General features: G+C 46.2%; 1 protein-coding gene across 5 annotated transcripts in view; it reads left to right on the forward strand.

Annotated features, from left to right (window-relative positions):
• LOC138487891 (NXPE family member 1-like) overlaps nucleotides 1-27,604 on the forward strand; it is a 391,648-nt gene that overhangs the window by 120,248 nt on the left and 243,796 nt on the right. For all 5 annotated transcript variants that reach the window (XM_069614512.1, XM_069614511.1, XM_069614513.1 and 2 more), the window contains one exon: nucleotides 23,538-23,725. In XM_069614512.1, the coding sequence (XP_069470613.1) occupies nucleotides 23,615-23,725 (111 nt within the window). In that variant the 5' untranslated portion in view covers nucleotides 23,538-23,614. The remainder of the gene's footprint in view (nucleotides 1-23,537; nucleotides 23,726-27,604) is intronic.

The following is a 27,604-nucleotide window of genomic DNA, read 5'->3' on the forward strand; positions in this document are numbered from 1 at the left end:
AACAAGCAAGGGGGCACCAAGTCTCCCACTCTTGTGGACCTGTCCATCCAGATTTGGGGATGGGCGGTTCGTCATGGTATCTGGCTGGTAGCTGTACACATCCCGGGCCAGCTGAACGTTACGGCAGACACCCTCAGTCATCAGACAATGGTCAGCTACGAATGGGAGCTGAAGGCGGAGATCCTCTCATGGAATTTCCAGCGTTGGGGCACGTCGGAGGTGGACCTCTTCGCAACATTGGCAAACAAGAAACTTCCTCTGTATGCCTCCAGAAATTATCTGGGAGCCTCCTCTGTGGGAGATGCTCTCGAGATTCCTTGGCACAACATGAAGGCCTATGCTTTCCCGCCTCTGCCTCTGATTCATCGGACGATTTGCAACCTGAAGAACATGATAAACTGTTCTCTTCTGCTCATAGCCCCTTGGTGGCCGGCCAGGTTCTGGTTCTCAGAACTTCAACACCTGTCGGTGTGTGCACCGATCAGGCTACCGGTGAGTCCCAATCTGCTTTACCACAGGGATCAACAGTTGTGGCACCCCTCCCCACAATCGTTCAGCTTGGCGGCATGGTGCCCGAGTTCAGGTCAGTACAACATCTCAACCTGTCTGCTGATAACATGTGCATTATACAAGCAGCCAGGAAACCCTCGACGAGGTCCCAGTATAGAAGCAAATGGCTTAGCTTCTGTCATTGGTGCTTAGACAAACAGCTGGACCCGAGGGCAGCTACGATTGACACTGTGCAGTCCTTCGTATCCCACCTAGCAGAGTCGGACATTCACGTTCTGTCATGCAGAACCTATCTTTCGGCGGTAGCCGCCTACCTATCCACGGACCAATGCTCTTATTCTATGTCTAATCCAGTGATTAGGAGACATTTCGCGTGTTTGACGCGCCTTTATCCCCCGGTTCGCAAACCGCACCCTACGTGGGATCTGAATGTGTTCCTTACAGCGTTGTGCCATAAACCGTTCGAACCAATGGCCACGTTAGACCTCAAGCACCTTTCGTCTTTTTTGGTTGCCGTTACTTCAGCAAGGCGTGTGAGTGAGCTCCAAGCTTTGTCAGTGGAGCATCCCTTCTTGGTTTTCCACAAGGATAAGGTGGTCCTACGGACAAATCCTTCTTTTCTGCCAAAGGTGGTCTCTGATTTCCATCTGAATCAGTCAGTCTCCCTGCCGGTCTTCTTTCTGAACCCTGCTTCAGAAGCGGAAAGGGTTCTGCATTGTTTGGATGTTAGAAGGGCTCTTAAGTTGTATCTAGATCGAACATCGGAATTTAGGAGCTCTTCTCAACTATTGGTGACCTTTGGTAATCCGCAAGGTAGACAAGCCTCTAAGGTGACTATCTCCAGGTGGATCGCTGCTTGCATTACAAAGTCTTACACTGTCCAAGGGTTGCAGCCTCCTAAAGGTATTCATGCACACCTGGTGCGGGGCAAGGCAGCTGCAGTTGCCTTTCAGAAGTATGTCCCCTGGAAGACCATCACAAAAGCGGCTACATGGGCCTCGCCATCGGCATTTTGTAAACATTATTGTCTTGACCTGAGCTCCAGATCCAGTACGGGGGAAAGGGGACTATGGACTAGGAGTAAGGTCACTACGATGAGTAAACTGGTTATTATTGGGCAGTCTGATGCCCCCTTCACACACCGAGCACTGTAGTGTAGTTGGGGCAATTCAGGACTGCAACCCCCCCCCCCCCTCCACTGAAGCTCTCTGAGAGCCGTATTCACTTTATCAAATTCCGCATTAGGCACTATCGCCTCATTACAAGTTATCTGGGGTGGTAATAACGTGCTGGTATTAATGTATACTGTTATATTACTGCACCGGCCAACTACGAGTTTGCCAGGAAGGTGGTGGATTGACCTCTAGCTAAGTGCTGGAGGTATTTCTGGCACCTTACTGGCAGAAATTCCTGGTATTACCGGCACCCATATTACTGGTGCCACCAATAGCGGCAAAATCCCCAATGGAGTGCCATTTGGGCTCCATGAAATGGGGATTTACACCGTCTACCACCACTCATAATCTGGCATTAATACTGCCGGACCGATTGGTGGTAGCGGTATTTCCGTTTTCAGATATTCCAGCAGATTTATTGCCGGAATACCGGCTAAGGCATAATGAGGCTCTGTGTAGAGAGTTTTGGGAAATCTGTGTATATCTAGCAAACATCAGCATTTTGAATAGAGCGGCTCTCGCTAGAAATGTGTTCGAAAAAGACTTGCAGTGTTTCACATCATGAGTGAATCCTTCCGTGACGGGATGTCGGTTAGGTGTGAGACAATGTGAGTGATCCCCACCTACGTATATATGCCCAAATATTTGAAACCGTCTTGCAAGATATAATAGGGGTAATCTGTCATGGCCACCAACTCCACCTTGCAAACAAACACCCCCTCATGCAGTAGTCAGATGTTGCCTGGCCATTCTAAATCTAAAATCTATGGAGGCATAATAAGCTGGGGTCATGCGTGGAGCAAGTGGCATCTATCTCATAGTGCTTTGGAAAGTGGGAGGCTGGAGACTTCCTAGTTCCCCCAAGATGGCAGTTAGATTAGCCAGAGAACCTAGATGTGCATCTTGGTCGAGTTGCTGAGAGTGGCTGGCCATGTAAGCCACGCCCAGCAAGAAATGTGTGCTTCGCGTTCTTCTGCCTTGGTAGGCAGCGTGACGCTTATCGACGCTCCACCTGCAAGGGAGTAAAAGCATGGTTAGCAACTTTCATAGACCCGAAAACTGAACCTGGCCCCCCTGCGCTTATCTTAGAAGTCCCGGAGTTCATCTGGATCTGCCTCATCAGCACTTCCACATTGTTCAGCTTCCTCGTTCCTCTTCTTTCTCTTTTTTCAGGTAGTATATTGGCCAGGAATTGGAGTGCGCGCCTCTCCCCTCTTTTTTTACATGTAATTTGTGGAGATCCGGACACCAGAGGCTGCAGCACCGGGGACATTTTTCCCTACAGTGGAGAATCATAGTTATAGTTTTCCCCCTCCCCCTGCTAAGGGTAAGATGTGTGCTCCTGGAGGGGAGTCTTTCCTTGGTCACCTGAAATGAACTAATGATTTCACTACAGCTCCCATAATTCTTAGAGACTGCATTAGCAATTTAATTGGATTCACCTGAAGTGAAAGGCAACACAGCCTCCCTGAAGAGTGTTGGGACACGAAAGCGCTAGGAGGAGGAGAACAGCAGCCCAAATGCAGCATAAGGGATCCAGCCCTGTGAATATTTGAAGGAAGAGAACAGCAGTACCATGCAGCATTAGGGATTTAACCCTGTGAATATTTTTGCAACAATTGGGATCTAACCCTGTGAATATTTTTGCAACAATTGGGATCTAACCCAGTGAATTGGACACTTTGGGATTTAACCCATTTATTCTTTTTCTTTTTTCAGGTAGTATATTGGCCAGGAATTGGAGTGCGTGCCTCACCCCTCTCTTTTTGTTTTTTTTTACCTGTTATCCTACAAGATTCACTCCAGCACATGGAAACCTATGAACAGCAGCCTGCACATATTCAGATAATTATATGCGAGAACTGCACACCGTTAAGGCAGCATTCAAAAGACAGTTATCACATGCGTATCGAAACCACTCCATAAGGCATTACATTGTGCCATCAGCAGCCACACTGCTTCTGCTAATTTAAGGACTGCCACAGCCACTCTGCTGCAACTGCTTGAACTTACCATCACTACCCTAAAAGTAACACATTACGGCGCTGCAACGCCAACAGAAGACATTCTAGCTGCATTTTCCAAGCTGCAGCCGGCCTGGGCTTGGGCTGCACTCAAGTAACTGAGGCACAGCAAATTCCTGCAAGATTTGGCACTCGTGCACGCAGTAGCAGGACGGAGAGCTTACCAGTTCAATACAACAGTTGAGCAGGATCCCAGAGGGACACGAAACCAGGGGGACTGAGGGAGGTGGGGAGGAGTGTAAGTGCAGGAGTTAACACCTGTTCCCATTCACTAGGTGCAGCTGCACATGCAATACAGATCCACGCCTGCTGCAACACAAGTCCCGAGGCTCCTGGCACTCCCACAGAGGCAAGGTAAGCATAACAATGCGAAGCCAAAAGTCAATTTCTCTGCCCGAGCGCCATGGAGACCTCAGACATGGACCAGTTGACCCAGCTGTTAGGGGAACTACAAGCCGAGGTACACTCAGCTCGAGCAGAGACAAATGCCCTACAAAGGGAATTAGTGGTCAATAGAGACTGTACCGAGGATCTGGCCTGACAGCTGCTACTTGCCCACATAGGACAGTCTCCACTGCCTGGTAGCAATCCTCAACTTCCTCCGGTAGCTCATGTTCAAGTGATAATGCCTATTACAGTTCCGTTGGCCCCTCCTGAACGCTTCTCCGGGGACCCCAACAAAATTGACGTCTTCATGAATCAGTGTCACTTGCGTTTTCTCTGCTGGCCAGGGGTTTTCCCTACCGACCAATCGAAGGTAGCCTTCGTTTTCTCATATCTTGGTGGTTGGTGAACCGGGACGACCCCCTACTACGCAATTGTCTTGGATTCCTGCAGAACTTGTTCACCCGTCACACTCGAGGACACGCTTTGGATAACGAACTGCTGTCGCTCCGACAGGGTAATCAAGACCTTTTAGCTTGCATAGCTACCTTCAATAGGCTAGTCGCAGAAACCAATTGGCCTGAGGAGAAGAGAACCACCTTATTTTACAGAGGCCTCCAGGGGGAGTTAAAGGATGTTTTGGCTCAAGTGGTCAACCCCCTTGAGTGTTGCGCAGAGTACATCGATCTGGCAGTGCAATTGGACCATCGGTTACAGGATCGCAAGGCTGATCGCACACGTTCGGTGGGAAGAACGTCATACGTTTGTGCCAGAGAAAACCCAGCACGTCATCCCGAGAACCGTTCAGAACCAATGCAATTAGGAGGGGTCCGAAGTCTGCTTACAAAAGCGGAGAGGGAGAAAAGAAGGCAACAGTTGTGTTTATATTGCGGAAAAGCAGGTCATTTCTTGCATGACTGTCCAGTGAAACCACTGAGGAAGACGGTTGGAGCCTTGGAGAAGGAAGAAGGTGAAGGTTACTTGGAAAACTCCAACGCCCGCCAATTGTAGAGGTCAACTTGTCGAGCAAAGAGAAGGAGTCTTGGACCTTGCATCTAGTCGTTCTGTGATCCTGACTTGCCAGCCGCAACCTTCCAGAATGCATGCCCTAGAAGCATACTTGGACAGCAGTGCAGTTGGCAACTATATGTATCACAACTTGACAAGACGGATTGGGGTTACTATTTGTTCCAAGCCGGTAACTGAGAATGTCATGGCTGTAGATGGGACCCAGTTGCCCTCTGGACCTGTGACTCAATGCACAGAAGAAGTCACGCCCCAGTTCCAGGTCATTCTCGGAATACAAGGAATTGCCAGATCTCCACCTTGTATAGGAAAGAATACAGATGTATGCTAGTACACACTGAGTCCACTATTCTTGAAGCATTTGCATTAATACAGGGCAGGAGAATGTTTTATTTCCCATAAATATAAAAAGGCCATCCGCATATAGTGATAACGATAACTTTTCTTCATGTCTCGTTGGCTACCGGATTCCAGTCCATGTCGCATTCGATCTGAACAGTATCTCAAGCAGTTGGATAACCAAGGTGAACAGAAGAGGGGGAGAGCAGGCATCCCTGTCTGGTTCCTCACTCTAAGTGGAAGGATCTGGAGGTTGCCCTGTTAACTCTGACCTCTTCAACAGGTGTTACGTGGAGCAACTTAATCCATCGGAGGAAGGTATCCCTGAATCCCATTTGTTACATGACTTCCCATGGGCATCCCCATGAAACTGAGTGAAAAGCCTTCTCAAATTCAACAGAGGAGTGGAAGCGGCCCCTGGAGGGTAGAAGCTTGTTCGATCACCAAGTGGAGACACCGGATATTCATGCGACTGCACATTTCCAGTAAGAACCCATACTGATCTGAATGCACCAGCAATGAGATAATCTTTAGTAATTGATTGGCACACACCTTAGCCAGTACCTTGGTCGCCCCATTAATGAGGGAAATAGGTCTGAAGGAGAAGCATAAGTTAGGGGGTTTGCCCTTTTTAGGAATAACCACGATGCTGGCCCGATGTAGATCTGGGAATAGAACACCAACATCTCTACTATCATGGAAAAGCAGGAGTATAATCGTCCGGTTACCCGTTTCTTCCAGAATTCCATTGGAAACCCATTAGTGTCTGGAGTTTCATCAGAGTGAAGTTGTGAGATTGCATCTGTTATTTCCTCCTCTGTAATCTCGGTTTCTAGGTCCAGTCTCTTTTGGACAGAGAGTTGAGGGAACATTACATTATGTAGTAGGTCTGAGTGCACAAGCAGACCGGCTCGGTGGGGGCGCAATACAACCCCTTGTAGTAGTCTGAAAACACCTCAGCTATTCCGATGTCATCCAAGATCCGTTCACCCTCACCATCTGCAAGTTCCCTAATATGTCTACTTTCTTTGTCTCTTTTCAGAAATGCTAGCATTTTCCTTACCTTATCTCCCGCCTCATACATCCTACTTTGTTTATCCCAGTGGGCCTGTCGAGCGATGTCTAGAGAGAGATTGTGAAGTGTCTCTCTTGCTGCGAGAAGCAGCCTGTGCGTTGGGGGGACCCCGATTTGAGAATTTCCTCCTCAATCCTTTTGGCATCACCCTCAACAAGTTGCATTTGCGTCTTATGTTTTGCCGCGATTAGAGATATTGCCTTCCCTCTAATTACCATCTTATACCCTTCCCAGACTGTCTTGGGGCAGTTGACAAGCCCATTATTAGGAGTAAAATATTCCTGTATTTTGGTAGTTATACTCTCTATTATATTGTGAAAGCTAAGTAAATAACTATAAAGATGCCATTGTTACTTTTATGTATAGGTCTGCTACCCTTGAGTTCCATGAGAAGCAGTGAGTGGTCCGATATTCCTCTTGCTAGGAACCTAATCGATACCAGTCTATGAGTGTTTTTCCAGGGAATAAAGAAGTAGTCAATTCTAGACATGGATGAGATGGCTACGAGTGGAACGAGAAGCCTCTGTCTTGTGGATGCAAAGTCCTCCTTGCTTCAGTCAGACCCATTGCTGAGGTGAAAGTGTAAAGATCAGAGAGTGAACAAGAATTTCTACCTCAGAGGTGTATGCAATCTGTGAGGGGGTCCATACCATTGTTAAATTCTCCACCAAGGATCCATAGGTTCGCTTAGTGGGTGATTAGTACATTTTGGATATTGTCTTGGAGTCCTATTGACCATGGCGGAGGGGCATAAACGGCAATAGTGCCAAAAATGTCATGCCGTAGCTCTCCTTGCCATATGGGTCTCTTGAAGAAGCTCCACATCTGGTGTATATCTGTTGATGTTTTGTAATACAAGCCCCCTTTAAATGCTGCAGTTACACAAGCCTTTCAGATTCCATGATGAGAGCTTTAAGTTTCTTCCTTTATTGTCATCCCCATCTAAGCGGCCTGGCAGCCATTTCATATAGGCATGTAATAGCCGGTTACAACCAGACACACCTCCAGAACCAACATTTTCCAGCAGAGGTAAAACTGGTCATATTGATTATATATGGACCTGGCTAGCTGGAAAGGGGCAAAAAACCTTCAAGTCTACACAAGAAGCGAAAGTAACCATAAAGAAGTATGTCTGTCACTTATCACCCAAATCACAGGCACGTATGTCCTCTATTTTACCAACAACAGAAGGAGAGTAAAATGTGGGGACCCTGACATAAAACAAAATCTGACAAAAGAATACCAAGAAATCTCCCATTACTGGAAAAGGTGCTTAATTTGACCAGTGTGGACGATCAGAGCATTTTAGACCCAGCCTCAAAAATGTCTGTAGTATTAGCAGCGTATTTTATTAAATCTATAAAAGTTGTGGCAGAACTGCTGGTGATGAGAGAGATACCTGGTATGATGGGCAATGTAGGGACGCAAAGACCATGCTACTGCGGAAGGGATGGCAAGGTATAGAAAAGGATACAAGATCGTCCTTAACAAGAAGAAAACCAATCCAAATTGCTTGAGACCTGGGAAGCCCTTAACAAGGCAGCTAATGAGAAAAGCTCTAAAGATTTATGGAGGATAGTTTCTGAAGGAAATCGACCAAAGAAGAATCCAATTTAAGCAGCCATAACAGAGAACAGTTGGCTAGGGCATATTGTGGGTCTCTACTCAGATAATAGATCCTTTTCGATCAGCAGAAAGCACTAAATCTGGTCGATATCAATCCAGAGATAGCTCCATTCGAATTAACGATTGAGGAGGTATTGGAAGCCATAGGCATGCAATCTCAAAGTAAAAACCCTGGTTCTGACTCTTTTATTGGTAGATTTGTACATGAGTAAGCCTGGTGTATGGGCACCATATCGTCTACTCCACTTCATTAAAACCACCCTCCTGACAAGTAGTGGAGATAGTCCCACTTCTTTATAAAAGGGAACCCTGTTATACCTCAGAATTACAGGCCAATATCACTAGTGGATGCCAGCAGTAAATGGTTTGGTAAAATCTTCCAATCCAATTGAGAAAAATGGGCAATAGAAAGCAACGCCCTTAGTCATCCGCAGGCCTGTTTCACTAAGGGGGTGAGTACCATAAACCGGGCATTCTGATTATCCTTGATCTTGAAAAAATATGTGAACATTAATAGCAGCAATATGTCTCTACTTTTCGTAGACCTAAAGGAGGCCTTCAACCGCATTCCAAGCACTCTATAATAATAACAGAGTCTCCCCATGGCTGCTAAATGTCATAATAGAGCTTTATGAGAAAACGTTAGCAAGAATAAGATGGGCATTAGGGGGAGAAAGCACTAAAACGTTTCTGGTTAGCAAGGGGGGTAAGACAGGATTGCATCCTGGCCCCCCACCTCTTTAAGTTCTTCCTTGATGGAGCGTTGAGGGAACTCCCATTTAACACATTGGATGTTCTCGTTCTTGGTAGTGACATAATTAGTATCATATTCCTTGCTGATGATGTTGTCATCATGTCTCATACACTTTTGGTCCGTGAAATATTGGCAGACCACTCTATCAACTTTTGTAAGTGGCAAGGCCTGGGAAGGAACACTAATAAAACACAAATGATGAAATGTGGTAAAAAACATGAGCCCAGAACACAAGCAGATATTATCGTTCATGGTGAAAACATAGAAGAGGTCGCCCACATTGACTACTTGGCTGTCAGAATTTCACAGGGCGGGTTATAGAGGGATCACATCAATAAGGCAAACATGAGATTAGGCAGAATGTGCAACTTTATATTAAACGTTTCCAAAATGTTTGGTAAACATCTATATTTTGAGTACACCTCTGGTTCTGTGACTCACTTATACAATTCAGGGTGGGTTTAAAATATTTTCTACCATACTAGAATGTTCTTTCCTTCAAGTGGTTCAGACATGTTAAAATGCACCTGCTTTTACTTACTTTAGAGGATCTCTGGTTTTCACCTGAGGTCATTAATGGAAACACCAGATAAATTGTTATTGGTGCTCACAGGGACTTTTTATTAGGCAGATATGTAACCAAGTGTTTGTATTTATCCATGGACTACGGGTATCTATCAAACAGACTCATTTGATGGAAGATTACTTGGGTCTCATTGGCATTGTACAGATGGCCAAAGTCAAGGCCAGGTGGAAAAAGACACTGGCAGATACACGCACTTTTTGTCCTGGTAAATTAGAATCTGTGCCACACTCCCTTTTTTAGTCCCACAGACATAGAAACCTGACAAGCCAAGTTATTCCGTGCATGATTGAAGGGGAAGAATTGTGCAAAGGGCAAGTGCAATAGATATTATTGTTTCTGTTTCTATTTCGACAAGGCTTAGAGGATGAGAGAGAGATTAGTAACAATGGATCCGTAACATCACGCTGAGGCTGCAAAAGGTGGCAGATGTTAAGGTCCCTCCTCTACTGCTGCAGGAATTAATTATGAATGAAATAAGTGCTAGTACACAGGAAAACAATTCAGTGCAAATTCATTTTAAAATTATTACAATGTATCTGAACTTTATACGTTTTATAATGACTGTAATTTGTACACTGTATTGCGGAGGATTTGTCAATTTTAATCCCTATGCACAGTTTTTCTATATAGTAGTATGGTTATATACCGAAATAGAATAACTATAACCAGGGCTCAAGTCCTAAAAATTAAAGTGGGGGGACTCCTCAATAAATGCAATGGGATGTGACGTAGCCAGAAATTAGCATATTGAGGTGAAACATGCAATTTTATTGAATTGGCTTTGCATGACCACCCAAATTTCACAGGACGAATGGCATTTGCCTTTTCATAAAATCACCAGACACAAAACCAAGAGAGGATATTTTCTTCTAATAGTGTTTTTGAAAACGTAAAAAATGTGTTCATGTTTTAAACTGCAAGAACCAATACAAATGTTTTCCCTGGGACTTGAATTTCCGAAATAGAACGTTTTACCTTTTAGTTTGTTATTTTTCATCACGTTATATAGTGCAGTGGTGAAGTGTCTGGCCTACAAATCTGACGACTGTGCTTCGATACCGTGGTTGGCTTTAATGCATGAATTCAAAGATGACATTCAATGTTTCTCTTTTTAGCTGGGGGGGACTGAGTCCACCCTCTGAAAAAAGTGGGTGGACTCCGTCCCCCCGCGTGTACCCTCGACTTGAGCCCTGAAATAACTAACTAGTAATCAGAGGCAATATCAATAATGAAGCAAAAGTGTCTTGGGTCGCCTGGTGCAGAATAGGACTCCTTTGATGCATCAAACGCTGATTTCCATTGAACAGGGTTTTAGATGATAACATGGCAAACAATGCAGCTTTGCAAACTAATAAAGCTACAGCGTAACAGCTCATGTGCGTAAACAGTAGTATTTGCACTTCCCTTGTAATTGTTTATGCAGTTTATGAGAAGCCGGGGTTGCAGATTAAAAGGTGGAGGTCAGAGGGGAATTGGTCGAGATATGGCTGGGAGCAGTAAAGAGGTACTGATGGAGATAACAGAGGCAGAAATGGAGTGAAGAGAAATGCAAAGAAGGAAAATGCAGGAATGGTGGTAAGGGAAGGAGAGAGATAGTGACTGAAGTGAAACAATAATAGATGCTTGTTAGAGAATCATACTAGAGGGGAAATGGAAATTGGAAAAGATGGCCGTGAGAAGCAGAGAAGGTAAAGCCTGGGGTGGGAGAATGGGACACGAGGTAGAGATGAGTTGGGAGAAGTAGACATGACCATGTGAAATGGTCCATCAGTACCTGCTGTCTATTGCTCCAATATTGATATTTCCTGTGATTAGAGAACTTCATGTATCGGAAAGGAAACCTGTAGCACGTCCCCACTTCACAAATCTAATTACTGAGCGTCCATTGATTATGCGTTTTTCTCCTCAACTGCACATCCCCAAAATGGAAATGTGACCCTGCTTTATTTGACTGCACTACGAAAGGAAAAGGCGCCCGGTCACCATCTGCCAAATGCTTATCTTGATCGGCAATTCAGTCTTGCACTAGTAATAAAAATTATTGATATCGGTTTCCTCCTTGTTAGAGCTGCAATAAAATATATTACACAATTTACCACCCGCAGACCGATAGAGGGCCAAGTTGGTCCTGCCTGGCTTTATTTCTGTGTCTTGGAGACGGATTACAAACATCAGAGGCGAGTGCTGAACCCGCTGAGCAGTAATTGTTAACTGTAGGAAATCTGAATTCTAGGCGAAGCAGCCATTGCGGCGTAGCATGCATTGTTGCCGCTTCCCTTGCACTGGCCAGCTGTCCTAGCATCTGAAGTCAGGAGGCAGTGGCACAAAGGCAGTGCGAGTTGTTGAGCAGTGGGTGTTTCTCAGGGTAGCATTGCTGATCCACACATGATGGTTATTGACAACTTACTGAACACCTAACTCGACTAGATCATTCAGATGCCCTTTTTTCCCATGTGTTCATTTGTACAAATAAGGGAGTGTTTGGGGACATTCAAAGGCGCATCCAGTATTCACGAATGGGATGTGTTCTTAAATTAAAGGAATTACCCAATTTGATCACTTTGAATTGATCGTATGGTACATGTGGACGAATTCGGCCAGTACTATTCGATCGATTCGAAACAATCAAATTGGGTAATCACTAACAAACATGGGGAGCGGGTGTTGCCGGGGTGTCCCTCGCTGTGCATGTTAGGAATTGATGGCCGTTGGGGCTAGCAGGGGTGTGTCCCGCTTCTGGAGGTTTGGAGGCCTGCGTAGGAGGGACGGAACTGGCACCGCAGCATCAGAAGAAAACCGGGCAACAAAAGGTAAGTAAGGGGATGTATTGAGGGCTGTGGGGGGTTAAAGTTTGGCCGGATTTGGCCGCAGCAAAATTGTCTTTACGGCCGAATGGACCACCGTCAATTCGGCCGCGTAGAATTCTGCCATGGCGAAATCGTATACATCCCTCTTAAATGCCCTGAAACAAGGGCAGTGGTGGAAGTGTATGAAAAGAAGTAGTGGAACTATGTTCCCTGCTAATCTGCCCTGCTCCCCACAACCCCAATCACCACGGCCTATTCCACGTACAATCCACACCACCAAATAATCAAACCTGTTGTTTTAGGGAATGTTCAGTGCAGTGCACTGAATTGCAAGTTTAATCTTCTTCCTACACTTTTATTTTAGAACAAAACCATTCCAGAGCGGTTTCTTTTTAAAATAAAAGTATAGGAACAGCAAAACATAACTGTAACGCTCACCTGATTACCGCAGAGGCGCCGGTCTTGACTGGGTGAATGCCGTATCTTCAAAGGTGATGTGTAACACACGGTTGGCTCTTTGGGCTGGACCTCTGTGCACTGTATGTCTGACTCGATGAGTAAGATGTCTGCAGATAGAAAATATAGGATTAATGAACTGGGGTTATTGGGTGCCTCTCTCCTCTTCCCTTTCTCTTCTCCTGTAGAACCCCAAAGGTTAACGCCCTCACCTTAGGTAAGTGAACGCCGAGCTCTCCATCTGCCTCGGGGCAGGGTGCCGTAACCAGTTCCTTCACTGGATAAGGGTGCAGGCCTCTTGACCTCAGAGGACTGCTGTCCGTCGTTAACTGCACGAACGGTAAGTTCTGGGCGCTTCAAATGTCTTAAAAGTCTTTTGTAATGATATCTCTTGTTTTGCAGAGTTCCGGCGATGGCGGATGGCGGGCTGATGAGAGGTGAGGATCGAACCCGCGTGAGGAATAGAAGCGCCTGGAAGCACGTAGGTAAGCGCTTGTAGCCTGCTTCACGATGCGCACTAACTGTCCCTTTTATCGTGCAGGTACAATTTCGGAGCTTTAGAGAAGCTGAAGGGTGCTGGAATACCCACTGGATTCGGCGTGGGAAGGAGTAATGGCACGTGAGTAATAAAGTTGCCCAATGTCTTTAAACGCACCTTCTTTTGTCTTTCAGATGCGGGATGCAGCGCTGAAGGCCTCCGGAGCGTGCAAAGAGCTGGTAAGCTTTTGTCTTTCAGATGCCGGAATGCAGTGCGAAGACCTCCGGAACATGCGAAGAGTAGGTAAGCCTTTGTCTTTCAGATGCCGGAATGCAGCGCGAGGCGTTGGTGACAGCCGATGGACCAGGTAAGAGATGCGCTGCCACTGAAGACCGTAGTGCTAACCTGTTCTTTCTTTGTCTTTACAGGTGCTGCTGAAGACTGGATTCCAGGATGGTAAGCCTTTGTTTCCTTAGGCCCAGGATCAGAAGACACGATGAGCGTTCTGCTGCAGAGAATGCAGAATAACACAAAGCAAGATTCATCCATCGGGTGTGGTTTAAATAGCCTCCTGTAGTGCTTAGGTGTCTCCTTCCACAGCCACGCCTAGGTAAGAAAAGAGTTTCTGCTTTCCAGAAGAGTTCCAGTGTTCTGAACCTAGGGAGTGGCTCCTGCCCCACCCAACAGGAAAAGTAGTCCCAAACAGAAGAGGATCCGGGGTTCAACTGGCAGGTAAGTAAGCAGCATGGTCTGCTGCAGGTAAGTCCACCCAAGCATTATGAGCCCGGCGCTTCCAGCGCTGGGACTGGGCATCTTTATGAGCCTGGTGCCACTGGCGCCAGGACAGGGTCCAAAAGGTCCCAATTGGGACTGGCTGGCACTCGGAACCGGGGTTATGGGTCTGCTTCCAAGGGAGTTGGGCAAGTCCTGATCTTTTGGAAGCAGAGAGCATGAAAATAACATAGAAACACAGAGGAGCACTGCTCCCAACCGCTCACGCCCACTTCGACCACTGAACAAGAGTTATCATCCAACATCTTTTGAAACAGGCGCAGGGGGAGGCGTAAATCATGAGAGGGTCATTTCTGACCTAGTAATGATTTTATTTTGATAACTGCGAGTCTCTGTGAAATATGCTCACAGCAACCACGTGGTTGCTGTGAGCTTGTCATAAATTAGTGTCGGGAGCGTATGGAAGGGAGCTGGACAGCAGATCTTTGTGCCACAGTCCAACCGCTCCTGAAATGCACAGGTCACCATTGTGAATAAGGTGACCAGAGCATACTCTGCACTCCTTTCATTTGTGCTGCTTTTTGAGAGTCTGGCCTTATATTTCTACGCCTCCTTCAGCTTTATAAAGTCGGCAAATGCGTGAATCTACTTGTACCTTTTCTAGAAACAATAATCTCTGTTGTCGGGAATACATTGAAACGAAAACACATGAATAGTCTTGCAACACCTCAGTTAGGGAATCTTTTAACATAGGCTTGACAAGAGCCAAATACCTGATATCATTTAGCGTTTTTTAAATAGTAATTGTTAGTTAAGTGATCCTCATTACAACACCTGCCCAAGAATGAGTCCTCCTTCAATTCTTTAATTCTGAAACTCTGCCAGGCCCGTTGTTCCTTAATCATGAGCTTAATTTATCATATACATAAAAGACACACATCCCTTTCAAAATTTTGCACAGCACCCTTTCCTGTTAAATAATAACAAGTCACGTATATGATATGTTATCGAACATTTATCCTGCGCCCATCACCACCGTAGTGGTTTTAGGGTTACTGGCGTTGTCCGAAAGGTGGCATATTGTGACCCTTTCAGGGTGCTGCCAGACTGTAGTTCGTAGAAAGGAAGCAGAGGTTTGGGGAGGAGGTGATAGGAAAGAGAAACTAAGCAACACAATGAAAAAAATGAGACGAAATACAATTGGAATGAGTGGGAGCGAATATGGTTGTCAAAGTAGAGATGCATGTTTCTCAAATGTGTACGTTCTTGGTAAGCACGTGTTTAGGACTCAGGAGACTACAGCTCAGATTAGAGCATAGATGCAGTTAGATGGCAAGTGTTTGCGTAAGCAAAAAATAATTTTCTATGGATCAACGTATCGTTAAAAATAATGTATTCTTAACATGACACCAGCATAAACGGAGCGAAGACCTCATTCTGAATGAATTACTTGGACAGGTAAGTAATGGATAAAATCTAAGAGATTTATCCATATTCACCCATATTACCATCTAACCTGGACTAGTCTTTCCAAAGGCATATCTCTATGCCCCGAGCATAGCTGGGATAATCTTCTACCTAAAATAAACAATTAGCGGCAAGCATGAAAAGCCATGCTATGCATTATTAAAGCTCTTTACTGTTAGCACTGATGCCATCATTTTGAGTAAATTTTTTTTTATAACAATGCAGATGATCTAAACTGCTATCACTTTGAAAATCTAAATCCTCCAGCATTGGATTTTTCTTAGATTCAAATGCTGTTTGAATGTTCCCCATCGTCAGGCTTGGAACCTCTGTAACATTAAGGCAGTTTACATTTAAATTGGAAAATGCAGTCACTTTAAAGTTCTCTTAGAGACGTTTTTGGTCATATTTTCCCAAGGCCAGTAGGCAGAGACACTGAGCCATCACTGCTTCTATTTTGCTGTAGTCACCCCGAGTGGGACGGGTATGCCCAGACGTGGGTCCCGTGCCTGCTGGGCCTAGAGACCCAAGCTACTCCTCGCTAATGAGGCGGAAGCATGTCTGGGGATGCTTGTGTTCTCGTGCAGAAGGGATGTGACCAAGCAGTTCAGGCTGGACTGTCCCTTTTGGGATGGGACCAAGCCTGATTTCCATATGGTCTTTTCCCTTTTGTAATGGCTTGGCAGGCAAAGAACAATGGTCTGGAGGGTTGCCCAGAGCAATGCCAGGGGTTAAGATTAATTCTAAACCATCCAGCCGTCACCTCTTTTGTTTTGCTTTTTTAATATTCCCTGTCGTCAGGCTGGGAATCCTCTGTAACATTAGGGCAGTTTACATTTAAATTTGAAACTGCAGTTACTTTAAAGTTCCCTTAAAATCATTGTGGGTCATATTTCCCAAGAGAAAATAGGCAGAGACTTTCTTAGGTCCATCTATGGAGGCCGTCTTTAGATGTTTTCACATTCAATTTTGGGAAGCCCTGGTGGTTGGGATTGTTTTTACACCCATGGTGCTCCCCTGTTAGGCAAACGTTTGCTATCTCATTTCAAGGTCGAGGCATGTTGGAGGCTTCCCCTTCACTCCACCCTGGCTAATCCTAAACCAAGGGCTAAGAAAAGCCTTTATTGAAGGCAGGCTCGACCTGCCACTTCAAGAACATCTACGTGGAAGACCAGCATGTAGAGTTTATATACTGCCTGTGACCAGAACATGACGTCAATTTGTGTTCTAGCTACCATTCCTTCTCAAACAAGAACCTCCGGGATTGACATAGAAGGTTGGTGACTTGGATTGATGAGGGTTCTCTGGGCTCAGACTCTGCTTCCGTTTGGAGTCATGCTTCGCTCTGCCATAGCACGCTCCAGCACCATGCTCCCTCTTCTCAGAGGTTGAGGTCTCACAAGGAGGTTTCCTGTAGGAAGAGTGTTAAGTGAAGATGCCACCCACACTCAATCTCCGCAGGATGAGGCAGTAAACTCACCTAAGCCACCACATAAAAAACCTTAGCATACAAAGGCTGCAGTGACAGCTTTGTCGATGTTTCTGTTGACGATGCCCTTAGCATCTGTTACACTCATCTACGAATACGACGTCTCGGTTGACGCTAACTTTGTAGGCAAAGCGCAGCAAGTCTGCATCCATTCCGTTTACATCCTCATCCTCCACTAAGTTGACGGTCTCATTAGTGACTGTGTTGACCACAGCTTTGTCCACCACTACCTCATCGACGACCAAGACTTCCACCTTATAGACAACGAAAAGACCTTCATCAACGACAGTCACCACTTCACCGATCACAATCTTCTGCTATTTCTTTTTTCTGATGCCCGCCCACAGGCGGCATCCATTTCCCCCAGCACTCCTCAACGTAAGCACTCTGGTTTACCCTGGCTACTTATGTTCACCTGACCGTTCGCATGTGCCAAAAGAATTTCTAAAGGGGCCTGTGTTCAGTATTCAAAGGGTCAACACTAGCAAACACACCTAATAACTATATGGTGCAACACACTCCCATTCAAACAAAAATAGGAGATGAAGAATGAACTCTGAACTATGAAAATCCCTTTACAGACCCTGTAAAAATGGACAGGTTCGAGGAAAAATACAGAACCATAGCCTACACCTCAAAATATCTACAAACCTAGCCCAGCACGGATACTATGGACCCTGTAGCTGCTCGAACATGCACTGCCAACCCTTCTTCCTCATGTTCTGTTCCACCTGACAAAGAAAGGAGGCAGCTGGGTTCTTTTGGTAAGCACATTATTTTCACTGCAGCCATGGCGATTCAAGCTGCCAACTGCTTGGCCATTCTATCCTACTATTCCAGGCAAGGATCTCTTAGGCAAAATGGTCGATGATACACTCCAGGCCATCAAAACTGACACTGCCTGATCTTCGGGCACCCTGCCAGCAGGCCTTTTATTCAGGAAAGTCTTGGTTTTTAAGATCCACAGAGACTTTAAACAGTCTTATCGATCGCAGTCTTATTGATCTAACAAATACCTATCCGGAGACACCTACAAGAACAAGTCCGGGCCCTACAGGGCAACCAACAGCGAAGCGAATCCTCTAAGAAAAGGGGTCAAGCTGATAATTAGGCCTGAACAGACAGCGAGCCCACCTCCAACTCTTAGCACCCTGCAAGAGGGTGTCTTTCCCAATTTTTCACTGAGTAGTCTGAAAACACCACAGACAAATAAGTACTATCCTCAATCCAGCATGGACACAATCTGGAATTTCAAAGCCAATCGTCCGACATTCCTCCAATGCGACATTCCTCCGACGAAAAAGGTGCAACACCATCTTTCTACTCTTCAACACAGAGTTCTCTCCAAAGGAGCCATAGAACGCGTTCCTTGCACCCAGTAGGGATACAGCGTGTATTCAGTATTGCGCCAGAATAGCAGGAAAGGAATGCTGAATGAGTGTTTTCAGCATATTTGGCATATGTAAAAAATGACAAATCCCAAAATGCTGAACTAGGTCAGCGGGGATTGCGGGGGCGTCCAGCGCTCCGCTATTTCAGTATTATGGGGTTTCGGGTTTGTGGGGTTGTCCCCTCCTACATTAACGGGAATGCAGGGGACAATTGAACACATTCCGAAAATATTTTGTAATTTTTCAAATTCAAGCTTTTTGGGATGCAGTTTTGTAACGTAGAACTGTTTATTCCAGATGTTTCCTGGTACAGAAGAAGTCAGGTCGTTGGAGACCAATTCCAAACCTTCATATATTGAACAAATTCACATGTTCACAGACTTTCAGGATGGTTACCCTTCAGCACATCATCACTCAACTTCAGCAGGGAGATTTCCTGTCTTCATTGGACTTGGAGGATGCATACTTCCACATTCCAATTCACCACGGCCATAGTAAATGTCTCTGGTTCACAGTAGCAGCCCGTAACTATCATTTTAAAGTGCTACCTTTCCGACTTAAGTCTGCCTGAGGGTTTTCAAGAAGTGCCTGGCCACTGCCCACCTTCATTGGGGAAGCATCCACATATAGCCGTAACTTGACAAGCGGTTGATTAGGGATACTTCTCTTCCTCAGGAAACATGTCATGCTACAACGATGATGCACTATTTGTCCTCTATTGGATTTATGTCAATTACTGCAAGTCCTGCTTTGCTCCATTCCACCAGATGGTCTTCCTGGGGTTAGAACTGGACACTGTTTCCTGCATGGCCACCTCGTCTCCAGACAGGATTGCGGCCCTCCTAGCAAAGACCATCTTGCTCTCTCGGAAGCAGGGGCCTCAGTCGTTAAAATCCCTCCTCGGGATGATGTCTGCCTGCATCCCCTTGGTACAACACTGCCAGATCCAAATGAAACCTCTCCAAATAATTCCTGGACACCTGTTGGAAGCAAGTCTCTGGCAAATGGGACTCAGACGCCCCTTAACCCTCACCCTGGTGGTCAGTGCCTGCCAACCTCATCCGGGGTGCACCATTCCACCCTTCTGCACACCAGGTCACAGTTATCACCAACACTTCAATGGATGGCTGGAGAGCACCCAATGGCAGCCATCATGCCAGAGGCCCCTGGTGGTCTCCATCCGCCAACTCAACATTATTGAACTGAGAGCTGTGTTCTGGGTTCTGAACTCCTTTAACCTCCATCTTCAGGGGAAGGTGGTTCGGGTGTTCACGGACAATATCACCACAATGATTTACATACTTAAACAGGGCAGCATCCAATCACCTCTCGTCTAAGCATAAGCCTAGTTCTTCTCCACATGGGCCCTGGCCCACAGGATGTTTCTGTCCCATTTCATCTGCCAAGCACCCACAACTCGATTGCCAACTCCATGAGCAGCGAACTGCTCTCCTGCCATTAGTGGGAGCTCCTCCAGAACCAGCTTCATCTCGTCTTTCAGAAGTGGGGTGTTCTAGAGATGGACCTCTTTGCCACCATGGAGAATGTCAAGTGCAGAGCATTTGCCAACAGGGCCCCCCAAGCGGGAAGCCTGGGGACGCCTTCACGTTGCGATGGATGGACAGGTTTCTCAACACATTCCCTCCATATCCTCTCATCCCGAAGGTCCTGCATGTTTTCAGCCAGCAGCAATGCTGACTGGTCCTGGTGGCCCAAGACTGGTGAGACAATTCTGGTGCTCGGAATGCCTCAGCATCTCATTGGCACCTCCAATCTGTCACCTTCCTGTCTTCAACTTCCTTTCCAGGGATAAGGGGGTGGTCCTGCGCCCTGACCTAGCGTCCCTCAACTTGATGATTTGGCTCCTGCTTTCCTAGAATTCGGGCCACAACTTTGCTGTTATGTTGTGGATAAGGCTTGCAGACCCTTCATGGGCTCTTGCTAGGACAAGTGGAAGCATTTCATGAATTTGTATATTGCCAATCAAGTAGACGCTTTTCGCTCCCTACCACAGGACATTTTACCATACCTTCTGTCCTTACCCCTCAGTGGTCTTTCGCATTCCTCCATTAAAGACATCTGGCGGCACAATCTCCAGTGTTGCCCGCACATCAGCCACACATATCTGCGGACCCATCGCTTTGTTATAGAAAGGTATTTCCCGGGCTTTCCCACCTGTGTGGATGCCAGACCCAGCATGGTAGCTGAACGTTTTTCCTTCCAAACTAATGGGTCCTCTCATCGAGCCCTTGCACGAGACAGATATCAAGTTCCTTTCCTGGAAGACTTATTATTTGGTCGCCATAACTTCTGCCAGAAGACTTGGGGAGATCTGGGCTTTATCCCACAACCCAACCTACCTGGTGTTCTTCTGCAAGGTTGTTCTGTGGACGAATCCTACTTTCATGCCTAAGGTGCCTAAAGTGCCTTTGTCTTTCCATCTTAATGTGTAAAAGCAAAAGAGAAATATCGAGGCCTAGTACCACAAAAGGAAATACACCAAACACAGGCTTATAAAGATTCTTAGATCTTTATTCAAATAACTGTACAGTTTACAAAGGAACAAAGTATCAGATAGCTATCTGGCCCTCAGTACATCACAACGAATACCAGCCCTTTCGGTGTGAGAAGTGAGAGGTACTGGACTTCTACATATCCTCATCTTTTATACAATTCTCAATCGCATTGTCCAGCCCCTCTGCAAGTTAATTATTTTTGGACTAGGGATCGTGCCGAGTTCGCCTATAGTTAGTCCAACTATATGCATGTGGATTACATCTAGTTTATAAAACAAGTCACAATGGCAACAGTGAATCTCAGAATTTGACATTAAGCCTTAGTACATGTTTTATACAATGTAGTTCAACAAGTGCTCACATCCAGTATTTAAACAACATTGTATTCAATGTATGCCCGCGGATCAGTCTTGTTGGCACGATTAATCCTTTGATCTTGAGGTCAAACATAGGACATGATCTTATTACACAAACCAAACATTTAGCCTACAGGCAGTTTAGGCATTAACCTGTTAAAGGTCAGGACAGCTAAAATTACGAGGAGGAGAACACTGTCCACCATTTTAGAATACAGAGTGACTTTGAGGTGGAAATCAAAATGGCGGATGTTCCCAAAATGGCGGCTAGGTCGATCTAAGGTCGGAACCTTGCAAAGCGGATTTCTTCGCAGAGCGACTGGGCTTAGGCCAATATATACAATAAAGGAGGCATAATATGATATCCCGTTTAACAAATGAACCCTTAATCCTGCCTGTCTTTTTTTTTGCCTCTGGCAGACTGCTTGCTGGATTCGCTGGACTTCATGCAAGCTTTGAAGTATTATGTCACCTGCATCAAGCAACTTCTGAAGTCATCTTAATTGTTCATAGATTTTAGTCCCATCGCAAGGGCGAGCCACTGTCTAAGCCCCCCATCTCCCGATGGTTGTCATCTTGCATTTCCTACTGCCACTGCTTTGCTAACAGACCACTTCCTGGTCAGCATAGGGTATACTCCACAAGGGCCGTTTCTTTAACCTGTGCCTTCATCTCTGGTGTCCCACTGTTGGAAATCTACAGGATGGCCCTGTGGAGGTCTTTCCAGACCTTCACAAGGTTCTACTGGGTCGACAGGGTTTCCAAGGAGTAGTTCAGGGTCAGACAAGCAGTGCTCAACATCTGTTCACGTGAGGTGAGTTTTCATGAAGGTGACCCTCTTGCCTTCAGCCAGTTTTTGCATGCTTATTCTATGGTTATACTACTTTATAATCTATTCAAAAACAGCATGTGAGTCGATGAAAGAACAAATGCTGGAGAAGGAACAAGTTACTTACCTTTAACTCCTGTTTTCCAGCATTGAAATCTTTCATAAATTCCCATGCAACCCTCCCGTCTACCCTGCTCATGGCCCTTTGTCCTTTGCTGTTCAGCTGGAGCTAGATGTCAACTGATGCAGATGAGACCAAAAGAAGAACTAAACAAAATAGAGGGGTTCAAATTCCACTCCACGTCCTCAGTGATTGCACCTATTGTCGACCCTACCTTCTTTGTACAACACCCACAGGTTACCTACCACACAGAATGTAAAAACCTGGCTCTAAGATGTGTGCTGTCTGGTTTAAGTATTAATCAAAGGGTTTGGTGAGGGTGCACACAACTGTCCTGGATGCTGAGTGAAATTATTTGTTTGTTATGTTATCTTCGACTACATGTTTGGTTTCCACAGTACTCTGGATCGTAAAAGGGGTGGGAGAGGAGACTAGTCGGTTCATTCGGTAGCCCTTTCTGTTCCTCATGCCCCTACCCTTTTCATTCATCTCACCCAGTAGCATTCCTAGGAATGGGAGGAGGAAGAATCTGAACGAATTCTGTGCAGCAGGAAATTCACCAACCACACTATCCTGTGCTAAACATGTACCATGGGCTAGTTCCGTTTCTGTGTTTTATGTGTATGTTATTTGCACTTAGCCCCTCAAGTGCTAAGGGCATATATTTTCATCCTGAATTACATAGGAAATCATTGTAAACCCTGGCCCCTCCCACACACACTAGAGGTGCCGCTATTTAAGTAACAGTTCATTTACGCTGTGTGGTTCACACTGACTTACTCTTGATTGAAACCTGGCGAGAGATATAACATGCAGAAAGTAGTCACAAAGAGCAACTCTAAATCACTCTTTATTTAGTTATTCGTAGAGTAGAATAGGCCACTTCAGTTAACCACACAAACCACAGCGCCACCTAGTTGCTATCCTTGGAAGTTCACCTCCAGTTCAGAGCCACAAAACAATGCTTTGCGGGCGTGCATGTTAGCTGAAAGCTTGCATTATTCACTCCATTTGAGCCAATTTTCATTACCTTATAGGACGTTGCTGTTTTATAGATAGCTGTAGCAACTCAAGAGATATAACATTGATGGTATTCAGTTACCCATCGTAACTCGCTGTGAATCAAGTAGATCTCTTCAGGTTTAAGCAAAGCATAAGTAAGAAACACCTCTTTATGAATTGCCTCCCTTAAAGACTGCTGCGTCTGCTTCCACAGTGCTAATATGACTGCCCCTTCAGAGCTAGAGTAACTTATTTTATAAGTGCCGGACTTTAAATAAATATTTTTATTGCTGAGAGGAAGGGTATTTCCCAACAGTGCCTCAACAAGATATATAACTATTAAAAAAATGTAGCACAATGAGTAGAACCAAGGCCTTCTGTTTTATCCCTGCAGCAAGTGAAACCAGGGGCAGGATCAGGCGAGCGCCGGGCCACTTTTTGCTGGGGAGACCATCAACATATCACAACAATATGCATCAGGAAGCCATAAGGGGAACGAAGCTAATAGTGGCTCTGATGGTCCTCCTCACCTGCATCTCTCTGACATATTACAGTCTACAAACAAAGCACTTATTTTCAAAGGTATTTATGTGTTCACCTTATTTTGATTGTTGCTTGTATTTTGATGTAATTGTAATGTATTTGTGCACACATCGCCCATTCGCCAGCCTCCTTTCCTACTTTTTGTAAATGTTCCAAGGACTCCAAATTAAATAAGCCTCTTTATGGAATTCTGAAGCAGGGGCGAATTGTCAGTGCACTGGGCTGAACCTGGACCAGCGTTAATACACTATTCCAAATATGATGGCTTAATGCCAATTACCAGAAAAGAAAGCCACTGCTGTGCATGGTAAAAACATGAGGGCCGACTTCAAAGGGGTCAGAGTGCAGTTTGTAACTGCACCATCCCCATCTGACAAAGCGTTACCAATGTGACAGGGGGTTGTCGAACCTCCTTTGCTAGACTAGGCATCCTTGGTCTCATGAAGTCCTTCACTCCCTGCCTCTTGTGCTGTTTCTCAGTTTGACCAGCACAGCACATTGCTGATGACAGACTGTGGTGCTGGTATCACTACCAAGCCCCTGTTATGGAGTTGTGTGTTGAGTCTGTTAATCTCTGGGAGGGTCTACTTTCAAGTGTCTACTGTTGAAGCGTTATTAGAAGAGAACATAGAATGAATGAGTGGCTCAGCAGCTGAAGACTGCAGCTCGCTACTCCTACCAATCCCAGTTCCGCCACAGTCCTCATGGTCCCCAGGCTCGGATTAGCGTATAGGGAAATAGGGCAAATCTCGAACCAAAAATGCAAACTGCTAGTGTGTGGCAGTTTGTTTGGTCAAAGTGGGCCATTTTGATAAGTTCCTTCACCATGCAGCTAGTAGTTTGGACCAGTGTTACTGAATAAATATTCTTTAAAATGCACAATTTGCATCACATTTTATCAAAAAACTCCTCCATGGGTACTACTCAAATGGTCTTCCACAAAAGAAATGAATTGCCATTTGCCAATGTGGTGTACATTTTCTTTGGTTCCCGAGACAATTTTATGCCCCAGTCCGACCCTGATGGTGCCTTGTCTTTTGCTAGTACTTTTCACTACTATCCTATGCTGATGAGTGTATTGTAATGTTTGCCTCACTCCTGGCCTCGACCACTCAACTCCTCCTCTTTGAAAACTTCAGCATCCACCTGGATGCTTCCTGTCCCTCCTCTGGACTCTTTCGCGACCTCTGCGACTGTCTTTCTATTCTCCCTCTGGCCAGGCTTACTCTGCAGGGCACACATTGGATGTTCTGATCTCCTCAGACCTGCCCCTCTCTAACTATCTACAACTCCTCTCTCCTGGAGTGATCACTTTCTCCTCTCATCTCTCTCTCTCTCTTCCTTAGGCCGAGCCAACACACACTCTGCCACCCACCTTCTCGGTTATTCGACCCATGAAGCATGTGTCAGTTGAGGCTTTCGCCACCACTTTCTCTGCCCCTCCTGCACCTCTGGCTGACTCACATCCTGTGACAGCCCTTTCCATGCTCCACTCCTCTATCTCTGACACTCTTGACGTACTTGCCTCGTCATGAGGATATGCTTGAAGCCCAAAGCCAAGTGCAACTCCTGGTACGACTCAGACCTCGTCACCCTTAAACCTGAGTGGAGGGTGGCTGAGAGGAAATTGCTGGCATTGTGTGCATCCACTGACAAACTGGCCTGACGCCTGCTCCAAAGGAAATATCAACTCTCGGTCCTCACTAAGGAGAGCGCTCAAATCCAAGCCTGCGTCTCTGCTGCATCTAACAACAAATCAGCCGAATTCTTTAAAATCTGCAAGGAGCTGGCCAATCCTCCTGCAGTCTCTGCTTCTCCTGTCCCCTCCCACACCCTTTGCACGGCCCTGGCCTCTCATTTCATCTTGAAAACCCAGGACATCCTGTCCACCCTCTTGTCCTCTCCTCTCTCCTCTACCTCTGGACTCCCTGCGGCCACCTCTCTTCCTCCCTTCTCTGCCTTTCCTCTGTTCACCCCTCACAAGGTTTTAAGACAAGTCTGATCTATGAAAGTCTAATCGAACCAGGTTCTTCCCTTTTCTTCTAAAGCCATCATGGACCACTTTGACAACCTCGCTCCAGCCTTGGCCGATTTCTGCAATCACTCATTCGCCAGTGGAAGCTTCTTTTCCCCCCCTGGAGCACTCTCTTGTGCACCCTCTTCTCAAAAAACTCTCAGCCGACCCCCCCAACCCTCCATCTGGCTAACTATCGCCCGATCTCCATCACTCCTTTCCTGGGCAAACTCTTGGAAAAGCTGGCAATCTCCTAGCTTAATCTTCACACTGAATCTGTTGGTTCTCTCCATGACCATCAGTCCAGCTTCAGAGAGCAGCCAGAATCATGGAAACTGCTCACCTGAAAATCCATGAAGACCTGCTCCCTAACCTTGATTCTAATCACCCCTCTGTCCTCATCTTACTCAATCTTTCATCTGCTTTTGACAAGGTCAACCATGCCATCCTGCTCAACTGGATCTCTGATAACCTTGGTATCACTGATCAGGCCCTGGCCTGGCTGACCTCTTTCCACTCGGACCTACCACCCCAGGTCCAACTCGAGTCCTTTATCTCTCGCGCTCTCTCTAGATGTGGTGTTCCTCAGGGGTCTAACCTTTCTCCCTGGCTTTTCAACCAATACCTGGCACCTCTCACCCCCACCACATTGCCGTTCTCTTCTCCAACTTTCAGTGCTATGCAAATGACGCTCAGCTAATTTCCAGGCTCCCCTCTGCCGCCTCTTCTCCCTCTTTCATCTCGGATTGCCTGTTTGCAATCCTGGAGTGGTGTGCCACCAGTGACCTCTGCCCGAATGCCAGCAAGAAGGAGATCCTCCTCATCGGCTCACCTGCACCTTCCTTTCCTGTCACTCTCTGGTCAGCCTCCATTGGCCCTCTTCCTGCTCCCACCTGTGAGGGTAAGAACCTCAGGGTCATCATTGACTCCACACTCTCTTTCTCTCCTCATATCTCTGACATCTCTAAGAAGTCTACCAGCTGCACCTCCTCAGAGGTATTCTTCCTTTCCTCACCGTCCCCCAGAAATTCACTGTCTCCAGAGCTCTGGTTCTCTCTGGGTTGGACTATTGCAACAGCCTTCTTTTAAATCTGGCTGCCTCTACTCTCTGCCTTCTGCGAATCATCCAGAACACGACTGCAAGACTTGTCCTTGGCCTCAAGCCCAGGGATCGTATCTTTTCAGCCCTGAAATCTCTCCATTGACTCTCAGTGGCTGCAAGGAATAAGTTCAAGACCCTCTGTATTGTCGCCAAGGCCTTCTGGGGTCTGGGACCGCAGTACCTCCAACTCTCTCTGCAGAAATGTCTTCCTACTCGAGCTCTCCGATCCTCCACCTCCAACTCCTTGAGGGTCAGTCACTTTTCCAAGCAACGAGCTGGGGGTAGATCTCTTTCTTCGGCTGGCGCCTCTCTCTGGAACAGCCTCCCTGCCTCTCTGAAACTTGATGCAAACCATCTCTGGTTCCGGAAGCACCTCAAGACCTTCCTCCTTGCTTCTGCCTTCTCTCATCCTCTGCCCTGCTGATCGCCTGTCTGATTCTGCACTGGTCACCTGGCTACGCTCTGAATTTGGTCCCAGGTCCCTGACCGCCCAGTTGCACACCCACACTTCATCCTGGCAACCCCTGCACTTTGGTTCTGTATCTTTAACCCTACAGTCCCTTTATCTGCACTTATTTGACACCTGCTGTCTGCACATATTCTCGCACTTACCACCTGTTTGGCTGCACAATCTGTTATTTTTACCCTTTGTACTGCACTCTCCCATCCTCCTCCTCCTCCCCCAGCACTTTTCCCCTCCCCCCACCCTGCACTTATGCGATCTCAATGCCACTAGGCCTTGTAAGATTGTTGTCTTTTGTCCTCTCTCTGTTTCCCCTCCCTTGCCTCATCACGCCTTGAA

This window comes from Ambystoma mexicanum, chromosome 9, assembly GCF_040938575.1.
Source record: "Ambystoma mexicanum isolate Mex_15411 chromosome 9, UKY_AmexF1_1, whole genome shotgun sequence".
NCBI lineage: Eukaryota > Metazoa > Chordata > Amphibia > Caudata > Ambystomatidae > Ambystoma > Ambystoma mexicanum.